This window comes from Lissotriton vulgaris, chromosome 12, assembly GCF_964263255.1.
Source record: "Lissotriton vulgaris chromosome 12, aLisVul1.2, whole genome shotgun sequence".
In the NCBI taxonomy this organism is placed as follows: Eukaryota; Metazoa; Chordata; class Amphibia; order Caudata; family Salamandridae; genus Lissotriton; species Lissotriton vulgaris.
In genome coordinates, this window is record NC_141700.1 from 625,705,948 (window position 1) to 625,723,061 (window position 17,114).

Below are 17,114 nucleotides of genomic sequence, written 5' to 3' on the forward strand. Positions count from 1 at the left end.
AGGGAGTGCGGGTGAAGTCACAGATCTGCATTTGAAGTACGGTTTGCTCACACCAGCATCTTTTGCGTTTTACTGCACTGCCTTGTGAAATCTGCAGATGTTTGGGGAATGGGAACTCGGCCGATGAATGCAGACCTTTCTTACTTTTCCGACGCCCGCTTGTTCGTGTGCTCCATTAGTTCATTGCGAGCCCCATAAAACCGTAGCTGTTCGCAACAGGTATCACGAGACGCAGTGCTCGGAAAATGGAGGATTTTGGCGCCACCACAAGCATCACCCAGCGCCACCACAAGCATCACCCAGCGCCACCACAAGCATCACCCAGCGCCACCACAAGCATCACCCAGCGCCACCACAAGCATCACTCAGCGCCACCACAAGCATCACTCAGCGCCACCACAAGCATCACTCAGCACCACCACAAGCATCACTCAGCACCACCACAAGCATCACTCAGCACCACCACAAGCATCACTCAGCGCCACCACAAGCATCACTCAGCGCCACCACAAGCATCACTCAGCGCCACCACAAGCATCACTCAGCGCCACCACAAGCATCACTCAGCGCCACCACAAGCATCACCCAGCGCCACCACAAGCATCACCCAGCGCCACCACAAGCATCACCCAGCGCCACCACAAGCATCACCCAGCGCCACCACAAGCATCACCCAGCGCCACCACAAGCATCACCCAGCGCCACCACAAGCATCACCCAGCGCCACCACAAGCATCACCCAGCGCCACCACAAGCATCACCCAGCGCCACCACAAGCATCACTCAGCGCCACCACAAGCATCACTCAGCACCACCACAAGCATCACTCAGCACCACCACAAGCATCACTCAGCACCACCACAAGCATCACTGGTTCAAATATGTTCTCTCAATGTTTCAAGCTTTATAACAAATGTCACAAAAAGATGTTAATATTTCACTTCTGTTCTTGTATTTGTCACAATAAAATACACTGATCATCTTCACAAAAGTTATTTACAAAAGTTTAAGCTATTGCCATTATAAATTACAATAACTTTTATTTAAGTATTAATTATTTTAAAAAAAATAAAAGCCAGTTATTTGTAATAGCAATACATGTAAGTCACTAAATACAACACGTATTGCATTACAAATTCTATAGGTGTCACATTTGCGAAAGTTATAAGTATTGGCATTGTAAATGACAAAGCTAATAATTAAGCTATTTTCAAAACCAACACAAATAAAAAAATTGGCATTTACAATACCAATACCTCAAACTTTCCTAATGCGAGACTTATTGCATTGCAAATGCTTGTTAAGCTAGTATACAAGTAACAATGTTGCTCCACTGGCAGATTTCCTTGCACCTCAGGGATTGAGTTGGAGGCTCGGTCAGCATTAAATTAATGTGCATTGTGGGATGCTGTGATTGTACGCAGTGACATCCATGGCAGTTGCTAGATTCTGTTAAACTGGTTTAGTTAATCTTAGTAAAATGTGTCACTCTCCAGTGCATTGAAGCTAGTCACAATGCGATCTTTACAGACCTTTTGCATGAGTTTTTGGATAATACGTTCATAGTCTAGAACCGGGGTCTCCAACCGGTCGATCGCGAGCTACCGGTAGCTCGCCGAGACCCTGTTAGTAGCTCGTGACACTTGCTGCTAAATTTAGTAGCCCTTTAGTGTTGTTTGGGCTGTTTAGCCCTTTTTTTAAGCTGCGTTGCCCGCACTCACCCAAACCGCCAGCTCAGATTGGCTGTTAGAGCTTAGCTGGGGCGGGTTGGGAGAAGAGGATGACGTTTCTCTTCTACGTGATCAGTGTCCCGGCTATGCGCCTCACTGGCCACAGCGTTTTTAATTGTTTCACTCACGAGCACGAAAGGTGCTAGTGCGGAGCTGAAGTAGGTATTGCAGGACAGAGCAGCTGGTTTCCAGGTCACACAAGCAGTATAGAACTGCCGGGACCCGCACCATCTGCCGAGTTTAGCAGTACAGCCTGCCACCATATATTTCATCAGAGCAGCAGGCAAGCCGTGGGAGCACACGCTGCGGCCCGGCCCTGCAACAATTGAGCTGGTAAAAGTAATCTTTTTTCAACAATGCTCAATAAATGCTTTTAGTCAGACGTGGCATACTTCGGCTTTTGTCAATGACTAAAGCCATCCTGCGGTGCATCACTCACGATACCTCACAACACAATCATCAGTTTAAATATACTTAAAAAGATAGGTAATGAGTACAAACCCGCTGCTAAAATACCATGGCTTTTCTGGTACCACTCAATGAAATAGAAGCAATTCATAAAACAGAACATGCATACGTCGTGAACCCACACCCCCGCAACACAACGTTACAAAAGAAGGAGGCTTGACAAGTGGGTGGTTTTCAAAGATATGACATGGCTGACAGTTTCTGACCAGAAGTGTAAACAGGCTGAGAGTCAGAAATGCACTTCATCTGGGGGTGTCAGGCGCCCAATGGAGCCACTCTGTTTTGTGCAGGGCGCATGCCATTTTTCATCCATGGAAATGACTAACAGCCAGTAATTTATAACATAAACAGGCACATTCTTCATGGAAAAATAATTATGTTTTGTGTATATCGAAAAGGCCAAACAATTACAAGACCTAACATCAGCACTGTCAGGAATTCAATCCAGCGCAGGCGATCAGCAGTTCTAGCCCATTCCTGACATGAGTGTGCCTCGAAGTTCACACTCTCACTCCGCCACTGTCCTGACCCTTATTGTGACTTCCTCATCCAGTTCCAAACCCGTGTTACCCGTTTCATAATCGGGTCTAGAATCTGAAGCCAGCCTATAAAAGTGTGATAGAAATGCAGAGAATGAGGCAAAGATATCCTCTATGGGTACATCTGTGTACTTGCCTAATAAACACCTCAGTCGTGCCCTGGTTTTGTTAACTGTTACCTCTCTTAGTGCTGCTGTACCACGCGAGGGAAAACTTCTCTCTAGCTCCCATGCCATCTTATTCCACTCCAGATGCTGCAATTATCACAGCGCAACACCAATTCAGCACTTCACATCATTATTGCGGGCTCCCAGCCAGGTGGAGGCCTCTTCTGTGTCCGCCGGGTAAAAGGAGGCAGGCCTACAGTCAGTGATCTGTGAAGTGAGGCAGAGGCCCTGGGTGCATTGGGACACACAGAACCGCTGTTCCTGAAGCTGGAAGAGGCCTGCTGCATGTGCACTTTGTATACAGGGGCTCTCAGAGAGTATATTTAGCAGGATCTCCATCTAATAAAACTCTACCACACAGGGTTCTAAACTCTCTCCTTAAAACAGTCCCCGTGATGGCACCTCATTGAATGTACCTCGTTGAGTACTGTGACAGTTCTCATAATACGCCAGGCCACATCTTCAAGAAAGCATATTAAAAAGCAATTTTTTCAGTGTGCCGCTTGAAAAGAGCATTGAAGTTATGGTACCAGGCACACACTGATAGATATTCATTTCAAAAAGTCTGTAAACATCCATTCCGGAGTGTCTTGATAAGAGTGCTTAAAGGAGCATGACTGCTCCTGAAGCCCTGATTTGATGAGAAGCAGGTAAGATTGTATTTACAGTGGGTTATAGCACAGAGTTGACATGATTGGGTAAAAACTGTAGTTTTTAAACATAAACTTGTCCTCACCAATGATGCCCTGACAACACTGCCATGAGCCAGAAAAGTATGTCTGTTTGTAATGTGCACTTTTTAAATGACCACAATTGTTAAATGTGCAACATTATTGACTATTAAAACATATGTACATGTGGCATATGTACATGTGGGAGGGACGCCATTTGATAGGACTACACTCGAAGTCAGTATGGTGGGAATGCCCTACAGGTGAACCAGGCCCCCTACCCAAAGGGCTGGCCTGACAGATCATTGCATTGGTTGTTTTTGGTCTGTTTGTGGGCCGATTTTATTCGCTGGTGGGCTGTGCCAATGATTGTCTTTGTTTTTTTGGCTATTTGTGGGCTGATTTCATTGGCTGGTGGGCTGGTTTTTATTGTTAATTTTTCTGATACTACCAAATATTGCATGCTGCAAGCCCAAATAGATAAGTCTTCCATACCTTGAAAATCACCTCCTATACAACATGTATTTGCATTACAGTTTAAAATAAAACTTAATTTGCAAATGTGACCCACTTTTTAGCTATTAGAATTGGCGTGGGGGGGTCTCTCGGAAAAATGTGCGAGTTGCTTGGGGTTTAGTAGCTCACGACGATTTTCACGGACCAGAAGTAGCTCTCACTACACAAAAGGTTGGAGACCCCTGGTCTAGAAGCAGGTCTAAAAAGTAACATCCACCACAGAAACAAACATCACCATTAGACTACATTCAAGGACACAGTCACCTCAGAAGAAATGCTAACTCAGGACCAGGTGGGAAAGGAAATCCTAGTAGAACATACGATTCGATGCCAAGAAATACCACCACCAGATTCTCATATCTAATTGCCTGTGAATCATGCCAGATGGCATTCGCATACTTTAACATAGTTTCCTTAGTAGATATGTATGGCAGATGTAGTATTCCAAGATTAGTGTCCTATGCCAGGGTAGGGGTTTTGCCCAATCCATTTCTTTGAATTTTATAACTTAGTTTTCTTCTCTTTTGTTTGTGGAACCAAACGGGTCTGGGAGTAAAGGAACCACAAGGACAGATGAGCTTCTTGCACCTACTTAAGTCAGCTGGGGATCGTAGCACCGCATAACTTTTGCAGCGCTTCTATAAGTAAAGTACTCCTCCTTTAATCACTCCTCCCCAGCCCACCATCATAGCCTCTCCTCACACCCAAGTGTTGTGACTGCTTCACATACATCTCCCATAAGGTTGCTGCAAATATCCTGAGTCTGTGTGCCAGATTTATCGACAAGGAAATGGCTACTAAAGGATGGAGGCCTAGATTACGAGAAGTCATGATTATGCAGGTGCAGACACTTGCTTTCATGCGTTGATTGTCATGACATTGCAAACTGGTTAAGGACAAACCTTCCCAACGACACATGAAGAATCTACACCGTGAGACACGCGCTTTTTGCCTTACCTTGACTGTTTTCAAGATTCCTTCGTTCGTCTCTGGATCTGTTTCAACTGCAAAGTTGCCACCCTCGTTGCCTTTTATGATTTTGTACACTGCATCCCAAGCTTTGGAGTTTTTTGTATCGCTGTCAGTCACAGTAAGTCTATGACACAGATATCCCACCTCGTTTTCTGGCACCTCAGCAGTGTACTGCAAGACAGGAAGGCAAATAATGTGATTTCATATTATTGCAACGCTATCTCAAGAATGCAGGTATTTGTAAGGTTCAAGAACCTGCAGTTTCTCTCTCTATAGGCACTACAAAAACAATGTGTATATAATAATAATGAACGTCCATTCAGGTAGACTAGTGGTCAGCTAATCACGTAGCGGGTATAAATATAAAATAGCTGGATCAATGTACACAACTACTGCAACAATAAAATAGGAAGAGATCGAATGAAAAAGTGAGGGAGCCAGAGAAAGGAAGATAATGTAAGAGCACAATATATGGAGGACCAGTCCGCATACATGTAGGTAGAGGACCGAATGTTAATCTATTAATGTGGCAGACTGCCCGCTACACATTGAATCTCTAGGTACTCGAACCAGATCAAGCAGCCTCCCACATACCTTGCCACCAATGCACCTTAACTCTACTCCAGGGTGACACCTGCTTGTACGTAAAAAAGATCAGATTCAAGGTCACCAAATCACTGGTAAATTCATTAACCATCAGGGTTATGATGTTTTTTAAGACTTTAAAGATGAAGGCAGAAGCGGACATCACAACAAAAATGCTGTACATATGCAGTAGAGGCTTCACAGTGGCATATTCGAATGGCTGCGTGCATGGCACTGCCATGGGACCAATGTGACATTTAGCTCATTTTAATTCCACAGTGTTAAAAGCAGCACAAAATGGAGGAGCTGAAATGAGCCGGAGGTGGGAAGATAATAGTCAAAATATGTGGTGGGCACGTCTACCTCTCGGTTAGGCCTGCAATTTATTGCAAATTTCATACAATTACATGCTCTTATACGCAGCAGATTATTTCCATGTGTCCATCTATTCCCAACAGTGAAGCTCCTCACAAATATCAGCCAAACCCCTGCAACTGTACTCCTTCCCATATTTAATTTTACCCCTGTCTGAAGTACCACTTTTAGAGCAATTCAGCAGGAAAACGTTGCCAGAATTTCCCTGCTCAATTGAGCTTGGCTTCATTGAAATAGCATTGTATTTTACTGCTATGAGTGACTGTGGTGTTGCACACAGTCTAGGACTAAAGCTGAAACATCAATTGTGCTACTGTACTGGAAAATTGTAATAATGCTGCTCATATTAATGTAATATAAGTGTCACCTGCTTTCTGGTCACCACACTCGCCTTAAATTAAATGACCAACTGACCAGTAAATGACTCCGGCTCAGACTCCGACAAATTGGTGAAAGGCAGGAAGTCTATTTTACCTTGGCCAAATCGGATCCCTCTTTCAGAGAAACTCTGGTAGGGTGATCAAGGGTTTCCTAGAGTATCAAATTAGCTTTGTATCACTAGATGTTAGTTTTAAGGCTTCTCATTCTCCTGTCCTATCAGAAAGCTGTTAATCTAGCTAACAATTAAATAAAGAAGCCACTGCTTTAACCTCCTGGAAGATGCTCAACCCAAATAGGCCCTCTTTAATGAGAAGAGGGCTGATTGAGTCATGACAAACCAAAGATTATACACGGAGTGGAAGCCTATTTGAGTGGACCCTACTAAGTTCATGGGTTAGAGAGGAATGACTGCACAGGCGTCGCATCCAAACCTATGGAATTGGTCTCTTGTAGAATTGCAGGAGCAGCCAAAGTGAAGTGTATTAATCTATGCAAACAGGTCATCAAAAATACATTTGTCATCATGAAGTGCTGACTATTTTGCATCACAACACATATTTTGAACACTATTATCTGTAACATGTTGGCAGACGCACCACTGTTGGGTCAAATACAGGAGCATTATCATTCGTGTCTGTAACCAAGATCACGGCAGTGCCAGTCGTCACCATTCCAATTTCTTGAGAGTCAGTGGCCGTCAGAGTCAATGTGTACTTGGGGAATTTCTGAAACATAAAGAGTGGATTTAGAAGTCATTTGAGAATTAAAAAAAAGCAAAGTAATACACAAGTATCGCACAAGCTTGGTATCAAATTGAATGGTGAATGTGATACTAGCGTTCATTGGAACACACGTTTAACATGCACATTTAATGAGACCTCTAGAAGTAACTGAAAAACAAATTTCACAAAATTTCCTCCCTCACGCCCCTTCTCTTAATCATTTGCAGATTGCTGTGACATTGCAGAGAAGAACATATATGCAGGACCTCCAGTAGATTCTACTTATGCTACAGGGTGCTGCGAGGAGGGCGGTAACTTGGCTGGTACCCAGCAGTCAGAGGTAAAGGGTAGTTCGAGTGGGGTAGGTAAACTTTTGCAACTATGTTAATCTATTTCATGATTTGGGTTTACATCTCGTTCCCAAAGTCACTTGCTTTGTACCAGAAGCACTAGAGTATGTGACTGAAGAATCAAATCTGGCAAATTATTTTCAGGTCGACGCATAAAACTATCTATCGGCACCTTGGGTACATACCTCTATTACTCATCAATGCAAGCAGCACTAATTTCTGGGATATTAGTGTTTTTATTCAGTAAAGGTAGAATTGCTTCAGTTTTACAGGTTTCATTGAGATTTGGGTTCACCAATATGATCAGGGAAGAAAACCTATCAAATGAAGTTACTAGAGTGCATCCAGATTGACTTTCTGTGGTTTGTTAACTCTTCAAACGTAAAAGCAATTTGACCAAAGTCTTCAACAGTATTCAACAGTGACCTGCGTCTATAGGGCCTTATTAAGACTAGAGCAGTCCACTGGTGACATATTCCAGTACTGGCGGTTGGACCGCCACAGGACCACTGCTGCCTCCGGTAATCCCTGGTGATGCAGCGGTCTGGGGCAGCAATATGCTGAGGATACCGCTGTGGCCCCATCAAGCATATTACGAGTTGCTTTCACCTCCATAATTTTCATGGCGGTAATCCCACCATGGAAAGATTGATGGTGAAGCAACTCCTGGGGCCCTTACAGGGTCCCTAGTTGGCTCTGGGCCTGGGAATGCATGCAGGGGTCACATGTGTGCCCCCTCAATGTGTGCAGCTCCAAGTTCCTTCACAGCATGGACTGCATAACATGGTGCATTTCATGCCATGCAGGAACATACTCCGGCAGTCGTACGGCCTTTCTAAGGCTCACACGAGAGCCTTTGAAAGGCACCACAGTGGGCACAGTAAATCCAGACCGCCAGACCTGAATTCCATGTCGGAATCCTTTGGGCAGTCTTTCTACGGGTTTGGCAGTATTGCAGCGGGTGCTGGTGAGGCGGCCCACAGCAACACCACGTACTAAGAATCAGTTACTAACTTGTGTACATCACCTATAGTACCACAGAGAAACTTACTATGTATCACAAGGTGTCATCTATGCCCACCAACGATTCAGAAAAGGGGGTGGTGATGAACAGAGTGTCTGAATTAAGCAGACCACTCTTACCCAGTCCAAAGATCAGAGCTTGATTCATCACCGTTATTTAGCTCACTGCACCATCCCAGCTCAGAACCTGGCTATATGGCCAGGTTCTGAGCTGGAATGGTGCAGTGAGCTAAAAAAAACGGTGTTGGATCTAGCCCTGATCTCTTGACTGGGTGAGAGTATTCTGCTTAATTCAGAAACTCTGTCCATCACCACCCCTTGTTGTTAAATATCTATGCCCACCATACTTAGTGTCACTCTACTAATTGGTTACTCCCCCAACTGGAATCCCAGTATAGAAGCCTACCTTAGCAAAGCTCTCTAGTCTGACCTGAGGAATAGCGATCAGCAGTAATTGTCCTGGGTAGGGTTAACGAACATAGTGCGTGTGCTCGCTACAGGCCGGGATGTTGGTGCTATGCTTAATGTGTCCCTTTGAAAAGGAGCAGCTTGCCATGAATTGCAGTATGTAGGAAGCCGGGCCTTTCTTTGATATATCAAAATGAGATGTATCGTGTAAAGAGTGCATGGGTTCCCTTATGAGTGGACTGGAGCTTTCTAGGGCAATCTCAAGGTGCTTTTCTAGTGGGTAGTGTGGTCGAACAGCCTTAGGCTTATCACAGAGGAGTGCAAGACATCTGCAAATACATAAAATAGTCAATAAATGGATGGAATGAATCAATAAGGAGATCCACACTAATGAACGTAACATGTTCCTTTATATAGGTTTAGGCACCAGAAGCAATTAGTTCAGGTAAGTACATTTTTAAACAAATTCTTTTTAGTTCAAAAAGTTGACAGTGCAATTTTGAGAAGCTGCAAAGTTATCCTATGGGAGGGAAAGTCAGTGCGGCATTTAGGTACAGTACAGCAGCTTACGGGACCAAACTCCAGGAGTTAACCCCTTCGAGGCTGATGACGAGCTGGGCTCGTCATGGTGTAGCCTCCTCAAACACTGATGACGAGCCCAGCTCGTCATGAACAATGGGAAATGGGAAGATCCAGCACAGGAGAAAAATAACCACAGCAGCAATGTGGTTAAGGTAAGTGGTGGGCAAGGTTCAAGGCAGCACCAGCAGATCACCACCAGCGGCACTAGGGTGGCCAGGTGCAAGGGTGCAAAACAGTGTTGGGTGTCCAGTGTTAGGGATAGATCTTCATACAAAGAGGCTGCAGGCTCAGACTGGGAGGCCAGTCGGGCTGAACTAACAGGGGGGGGGGGGGGGGGGGGGGGGGGCGGGCTCAGGCCTCACAATGCTCGAGACGTACGGACATCTCCATGGCGACGGGGTCACAGGTGTCTTTAGACGTTGAGTTTTTCTTACTGGGAGCGTAGAGGGAGCATGCGAGCAGAGGCTGCAGACCATGTGAGTTCACTGGGAGAGGAACCACAGTGGACTGTCTCTGGAGGGTTGGGGGAGCACGATGACACAGTTGGCCCACTTCAACTCTGGCTTGGAGCGACGGGTGCAGTGGTGTCTTCAGGTGTCGGATTTCTGCAATCACCAAGTCCTCATAGTAGTCTTTGGCTTCCTGCAGGGAAGCAGGTCCGCTACTTCTGAAGTCGGACAGACTGACCGGCAGGGTTGGCGCCATGTCAGTTCTTGCAGGATGAGACTCTCCACGTCCTTCGTATTTCATGTCGGCAGGATCTGATTTCCTGGTGCCAAGGGCTCTCCTAAAAACTGAATTTAGGGGTGTTAGGGAGTGTAGGATAGTAGCCAATGGCCTATTCACCCTTGGGGCCACTTTCTGTAGTAAGGGGGCACAACACTGTCCCAGAGTTCCTAAGTGTGCCATCAGAAAGATGGCCACTTCTGAAAAAATCACAAGGACATCAGATTAAGCCACCTTCGGGGTGGTACTAGCCTGGGAGGTGGGCATGCCGCCTGTTCAGGTAAAGGGCTCTGGTTAAAAGGGTGGGGGGGGGGGGGTCAGCCTCCTCTCCTCAGAGGACAGCTATAGTTGCATTTAATAGGCAGGAGATTCTTTGAAGCTTGACAACCAATGAGTGCTAATCAGTAGGTCATCCAGAGGGAGGTGGTGTGACCACCCTCTTCCCATGCATGCTTTGTTTCTACCCTCCTGAGAGCAAAGATCCTCACCCTGGAAGGTCAGAAATCTATCTTGTGGCAGGCTGGCAAAGACCAACCAGCCAACATACAAGAGGCTGGTGGGTTTTCAGGGAGCACCTCTAAGGTGCCCTCTGGGTGCCTGGATTAATGAACCCCAAACTGGAATCAGTGTGGGTTTATTAATACGAGATCCCCATCTTCAATGAAGCCATCATGTAGCTGGGGACTCGTTTTCACCAGTGTCCAGCACATGTTCTAAAATGGCTTCTCGGTTCTCTTGTAATGGCAGTAATGAAACTGACCGGCACAGAGGCATATCTGCTTGTGTAGGTAATGTAATGTAAAATGTAATGTAATGTAAAAAATTCTTGTAAAGCGCAGCTTACACCGGACGGTTTCTTGCCCTCACATGTATTAAGCACCCTGCCTTTGGGCTGTAAAGCCTACTGTAGGGTGTGAATTACAAATGCTATATGCATTGTAAGGGGACATTGCACACTGGGATGTGTCACATGTCATGTTTTCACTTTGTCTGCACCAAAATACGCAGCCAGCAGTGGCAGTCTTGCATGTGTTTAATGAGAGGTCCCTTAGGGTGGCACAATCATGCTGCAGCATTTGGGGGCCCGCTTTAATACCCCAGGCCCTAGGTGCGAGGGATACCACTTACTAGGGACTTACAGAGGGTGCTCAAGGTATTGAAAATGGAGAGAAACAACTGTACAGTTTTGAAAAAAAGATCAGGCACTGGGGACCTGGTAAGCAGGAACTCTGTGCACTTCCCGTCTAAATCACATCATATACCAGGCAAAAATTGGGGGGGGGGGGGGGGGGACATGTCAAAAAGGAGCACTTTCCTACATAGTACTAAGAAATATAAGCATGAAGAAGACCGCAGTGTTCTCACTTTCCAAGTTTCAAGCCCAACCAGTTTTAACTCAAATGCAGATACTACAGAATCTATGCAAGAGACCGTAAAATAGCATGTGGGCCTATATTTTCTTCTATGCAGCTCAACACCATGAATAGTTATGGGGGATGTCCAAACTCCCAAAACATCTTATAATAGACGACTATGGTAGGAATCTGCGGCAATTGAACTGATGCCAGTTTTGAGGCGTCTAGCGCCTGAAAATGCAGCTTTCTCTGTTGGAAAAATATCCCAAGTTTTTGGTGGGGTACAAACAAGGTGATCATTTTCCTGATCATAGCTGTTAATATTCTCTTTTTGCACTAACCCCTGAAGCACCATGTGGTTTGTCATGAAGGGCTACAGGGATACTAAGTAGTCCAGTATCTCTTTTAAAGGTTTCCATCATGCATGTACAAATGCAAGACAAAGAGGCCTCAGACTTGGACTCAACACAATAAGGAAGTGTATCTTGTGCTCTGGTGGGACAGAAGGAAAATGCATTAATGGCAGTGGCATACAGAGGTCCAGCTTCCTTCTGGCATGGTCTGACCCAGACTGGGCGGTTCAACTAAGTGCTCCAGCAAGGCTCGCTTGCCAACTAAGGTGAAAGATCAGTCAGTGTGAGACATCAAAGCTGAGTCGATTACCATTACTCACACTTGGTGAGGTGTACTCTCAGGCCCTTGCTCAGCTTTCTCTAGTGCAAGGCTGTTTCTTGTAGAATGGGGAACTACATGAATCTCTGGGTGCTAGGCAGGGATGGCAAGACTTGGTTCGATGTGGGGCCATGTTCATTTTTTTCAATGGAGGTAGCTGTCAGGTCTGCTGGCAGGCAGAAGCAAGTAGAACATATAATTCTCACTGCGTTCTCTTGAGTCCTCAAGATGGCTTGAAGCATTGGCTGCAAAAGGACAGTATTTATACTATTATGAAGTAGTCATCAAAGGGGATCCTATTTTTCAGGGCAAGGCATTGTTGGAATAAAAATGTAATATTAGAATAGACAACCACACAAGCGACCATTTTTCAGGAGGATGTAAAGGGTAGGTGGTCAGGGCACCAGTCTACTGCTGGAAGTAGATCATGAATGCTTTCCATTTTGGGTGGGGATGAAAAGAGAATTGGCCCACAAACTGCTGGAAAGTAGAGCCCCCACCCCCCTTGGGCACTCAAGAGGAGAGGCCTCCCCCAGTGATGCCAATGAAAAGGTCACGTCTGGACTTGGAGAGTAGAGGTCAGACCACACCACGAAGATGGATCTCGGATAAAGCGATGGTGACTGGGGACTCACAGAACTTGACCCTACAGAAGAAAAGGGCCTACTTGATAGGAGTTAAATGTTATTCTGTTTAAAGAGAAATTGGTAGATTGCTACAATGGGGTAGAAAGGCAATTGGTATGGGCATATTGCCCTGGAGGCATAACATCAGATAAATTCCGAATGTTGAGGAAGGTTCACACACTTCCCATTCTCACCAACCTCATGGTCCAGCCCAGTTGAGATCACGCTGATCACTCCATTATCCTTATTGATTGTAAACATCATATCATTGGGCAGCTTTGGTTCCTGATTTACTATTTTGTAAGTAACAACTCCATTGTAAGTGTCCTCTGAGTCATCTGCATCCGTAGCATTGACTTGCATCACAGAGGTACCTGACAACAAGAAAGATGGGCAAAGTCAAAGAGGGAAATACCACAGCTTCAAGATATTTTATGCAGTACATTATGTAGACAGCAATAAAGTCAAGCATCCATGCACCATTTGGTACAACAGGGGAAAAACAGACCAAAATAGTTTAGTAATCAGTGAAGGAATGACTGAAAAAGTAGCAAAGGAAGGAGCGAGAGCAGTAATGAAGGATGTTAGGGTGAGGAAAAAAAGGAAAGAACCCATTGAACAGCAGAGCATTCTACCTGGCACCTGGGCCTCATTCACAGGAACATTTTGGAGGCCACCCACAGGAGCAACAACAGTTGGCGAGCAATCCTACCATAGGGAAGGCAATCATGTAAGTTTGTAGCCTATGTGTTCCTTAATTGAGTTCCTGCTGTAAAGGAGGCATAGATCAGTGCTGGACTTCCAAATAAGTAGTATTTTCACACTCATTCTAAATTAATCAGTGATGGAAAAAAGTAATTAATCTACAAATGACATACTAATGCATCACCTGTGGATCAAGATCTCTGGTCACTGCTTTTTGTTACACCATTTCAAACATTTTTAAGCACAGAAAAGACATGAAAGCATCATACGTAGTAAGCCAGAAAATCAAATACATTCCGACTGCAGTGTGCTTAAATTAATATTTACACAGGACTTTTGAAGCATCCTCACCCAAACAATTGTTTTACTTTTAATGTCTCAGCGAGTCTCTACCTCCACCTCCAATTTCTAGGTATAACTTCTACAAATCCCAATGGTTGCTTTACCTTTCCTTAAGTGTGGCTCAATGGTTAGAGCCGCAGACCCTGATGCAGAGGTCTGGCCCGGGACCAGGGTTCAATTCCCGCCTTGGCGGGTCTTGGGCTCAATTTCCGCAGACCTGATAATGCTCGTCTCGGTGCCTATTCTAATCATGGGTCCCACTCTGCAACTCTGGGCAATAGCTTGCTTAATCTCTACAACGGCCCCAACAACGCTAGGATGCCTGGCTTCATCTTGGGGGTGCCCAGGAGTGGGCCCTTCACAGGGAAAAGCCAGGAAGGGTTCCACAGCGGTATGCGTACAAGCACCTGAGATGCCCCTTTGGGGGTCGATTCGGTGCGCTATACAAATACTACTACATTTACATTCAGCTATCAGTACAGAAAAAACGGAATCAAGAGGATGATCTTGGTCATTCACTTTCAAAATTGTAGGCATGGAGGTATTTATACTTTGAAATAAGTAGAGGGACTTCCAAAATATTAGTTATGGAATGTTATGGCATTTCCTCCAAAAATGTTAACAGGCGGGTTATATGTTTAACTGCAAAACAAAGCATAAGAAATATATCAGACTGACAGACAGACAGAGACAGAAATAATCACCTACTGGCCGTGCAAATCCATTCAGTAGTTTTGGAGTTACAAAAGGAAAAAGAAACAGATATCTAGGGACATGGAGAGTTCTCTGAACCGGCTGATCACAAAATGAAGATCTCATCGACTGCTAAACACTTCAACCAATAAGTGTTGGTAGCCAAAAATAAATAAAGGGGACAGTGTAGGAATATCCTGACCCCCCCCCCCCCCTTACCCAGGCCCAGCGGTGGGGTCCCACAGTAAAATGCATCCGCTGGGAGCAGTCTTTTCAACTATTTTCCTGCCTGCTGTGAAGTGGGCAGGAAAACGGATGTAAAAATTGCTCTCGCCCGCAGGGAACAGCATGTTTAGCTTATCCCTTCAGGCAGGAGCAATGCTGCCCCCGCTAGAGGTATGGAGCCAGTTGGTGCCGCCGGGGAATGGGGGCTCCCCCACGGTGGTTTCCATCAAAAAGGGGGTCCTGGGTGGGCTCCAGGGAACCCACCCGGACCTGAAAGATAGGGTAGCCTGGAACAGGAGATGGGGTCCTCGGGTGTGAAATCATAACAGCGAGGGGGGGGGCACGAGGCCCCCCTCCAGAAATATTAATTATATAGCCCCCAGGGATGGGACCCTGGGGACAATATTGCCCCTCTTATAAATATGGCTGGGTCCGGTAGATGGGGTCCCGGGGCCAGACATTGGTCCGGAGAGGGAGGCTGCGTGCCCTCTTACCATTTACAATAAGGCCAGGCCCCGGAAGGTGGAGACCCTGGGGCAGAATATGGCCTGGGAGGGGGACCCCGTACCCCCAACCCCTAAAAAAATTTGGCAGCCCAGGGGGATGGGTTAACTGGGACCGAGATCGCCCCATGAAGGGGTACTGAGTGCCCGCCTCAAAGGTAGGCTGCACGTGGGGGAGGGGTTGCTAGCAGGGTTTGCCCAATGGCCAGGACTTGCGGCCAGGACTTGCGGCCAACCCCGCACTGTGCAAGACTGAAGGTTGTACACAGCGTGGAGTTGGCTGCATGTGGGGTGGGGGGCAGGGTTGGCTGCAGGCCAGGCCCTACGCCCATCCTCCCCGCTGCATTAAGAATAACTTAGAAATTCACTGAAAAAAACAAGGGTTACAGAAACGTTATAGTTAGGTATAGGATTTACACACACAAAACCATAGAATTTAGCAGTTAGAGTTCTCTAGAAACTATAACTCGTGGCCTAAGGTAAATATAACTCACGCCTTTGCTTTACACTGCTAATTACCCCACATGTGACTGTGAGAGTGGCTGTATGGATGAGTGTGTACTTGTATCAGTGATTGTATAAGAGAGTAAGTATGTGTTAGTATATGTTTGAATAAGTGAGGTGGAGTGTATAACTGTATAGATGAGGAAATGGGAGTGTGATGGATTCTTTGCATGACTGACTAGGTGTGTAAGTAACTCGATGGATGAGTGGCGGTGAATGAGTGTCTCTATAGATGTACGAGTGCATATGACAGTGTTGTATTGATGAGTGACTTGATGTATGAGTGATTGTATGGGTGAATGAGTGGATGTGTGTGTAGACCTAAGAATCAGTGTAGTAACCAGTATTGGTGTGTATGGTTTCAAAAATGGTAGTCTATATTTTAGAATGGGTGTATCAAAGGTTATATTAAGATGTGAGGAGGTGCATTGTATTATCACAAGGATGACGTTAGTGTCATCAGCGATGTCACTGATCATGTTGTGAATGATTTAATATGCGACATCAGCATTGCATTGCGGGGCGCAAGTTATAGCTAGCTGAACTAACTGAGGGAATTTCAATGGTTTTGTATGAGGAAATGTCCAACTAACTATAACATCCCTGAAACCAATAGTTTTTTCAGAGAATTTCTAAGGTTTTTTAAATGCTAATTTCTAACTATAACGTCTGTAAAACCTATGTTTTTTTCAGTGAATATATAGATCGGCTTGCAGAGGGAGAGCTATGGGCCGTCGGGCCTGCTAGCAGAGACACACCTACGAGCTAACCGGATGGCTCAGAGGTAGAGCTGCGGGTACGAAGGCTCGCTGGTGCACAGCAGCGAGCCGATGCACTGGTTTTTAAAGGCATAGCCGCGAGCCGCAATTGGTTCTGACCATGATATAACACAGATGCATCATCCTCTACAATATCAACACACAAAACAATGTTGTGTAATGGCAGTTATTTACTCTTGAATAATGAAAAATGCTGGCACATCTTAAAAGGTATTCGATACATTGTGACTGTCACAACGTATAGTTTGCTGTAAAAAAGTGCTGTTTCCTCCCTCACAGGGGAGTTTCGATACCTCGATTTGGCCTTCCATTCAGACCTTGAAGGCAGAGTTTGACAAGTTGAGCCGAATAAGAGCCTTATTGTCCCAGAAAGAAGTTTCTTTCACTTCTGACCTTGAGACTAATGTCCTGCAGGGGGCCAACACGACAACAGAAGTTCATAATCTTTTAAACACTGATCTCCCACAACATTTTGCTGAACTAATTCATTCTATT

At 45.4% G+C, this 17,114-nt stretch overlaps 1 protein-coding gene across 2 annotated transcripts in view; it reads right to left on the reverse strand.

Annotated features, from left to right (window-relative positions):
• Positions 1-17,114, reverse strand: part of CDH1 (cadherin 1) — a 189,061-nt gene that overhangs the window by 69,554 nt on the left and 102,393 nt on the right. For both annotated transcript variants that reach the window (XM_086945773.1, XM_086945774.1), the window contains exons 7-9: positions 13,067-13,242; positions 7,001-7,129; positions 5,049-5,234 (exon numbers count right to left, since the gene is read on the reverse strand). In XM_086945773.1, coding sequence (XP_086801899.1) covers positions 5,049-5,234; positions 7,001-7,129; positions 13,067-13,242 — 491 coding nt within the window. The remainder of the gene's footprint in view (positions 1-5,048; positions 5,235-7,000; positions 7,130-13,066; positions 13,243-17,114) is intronic.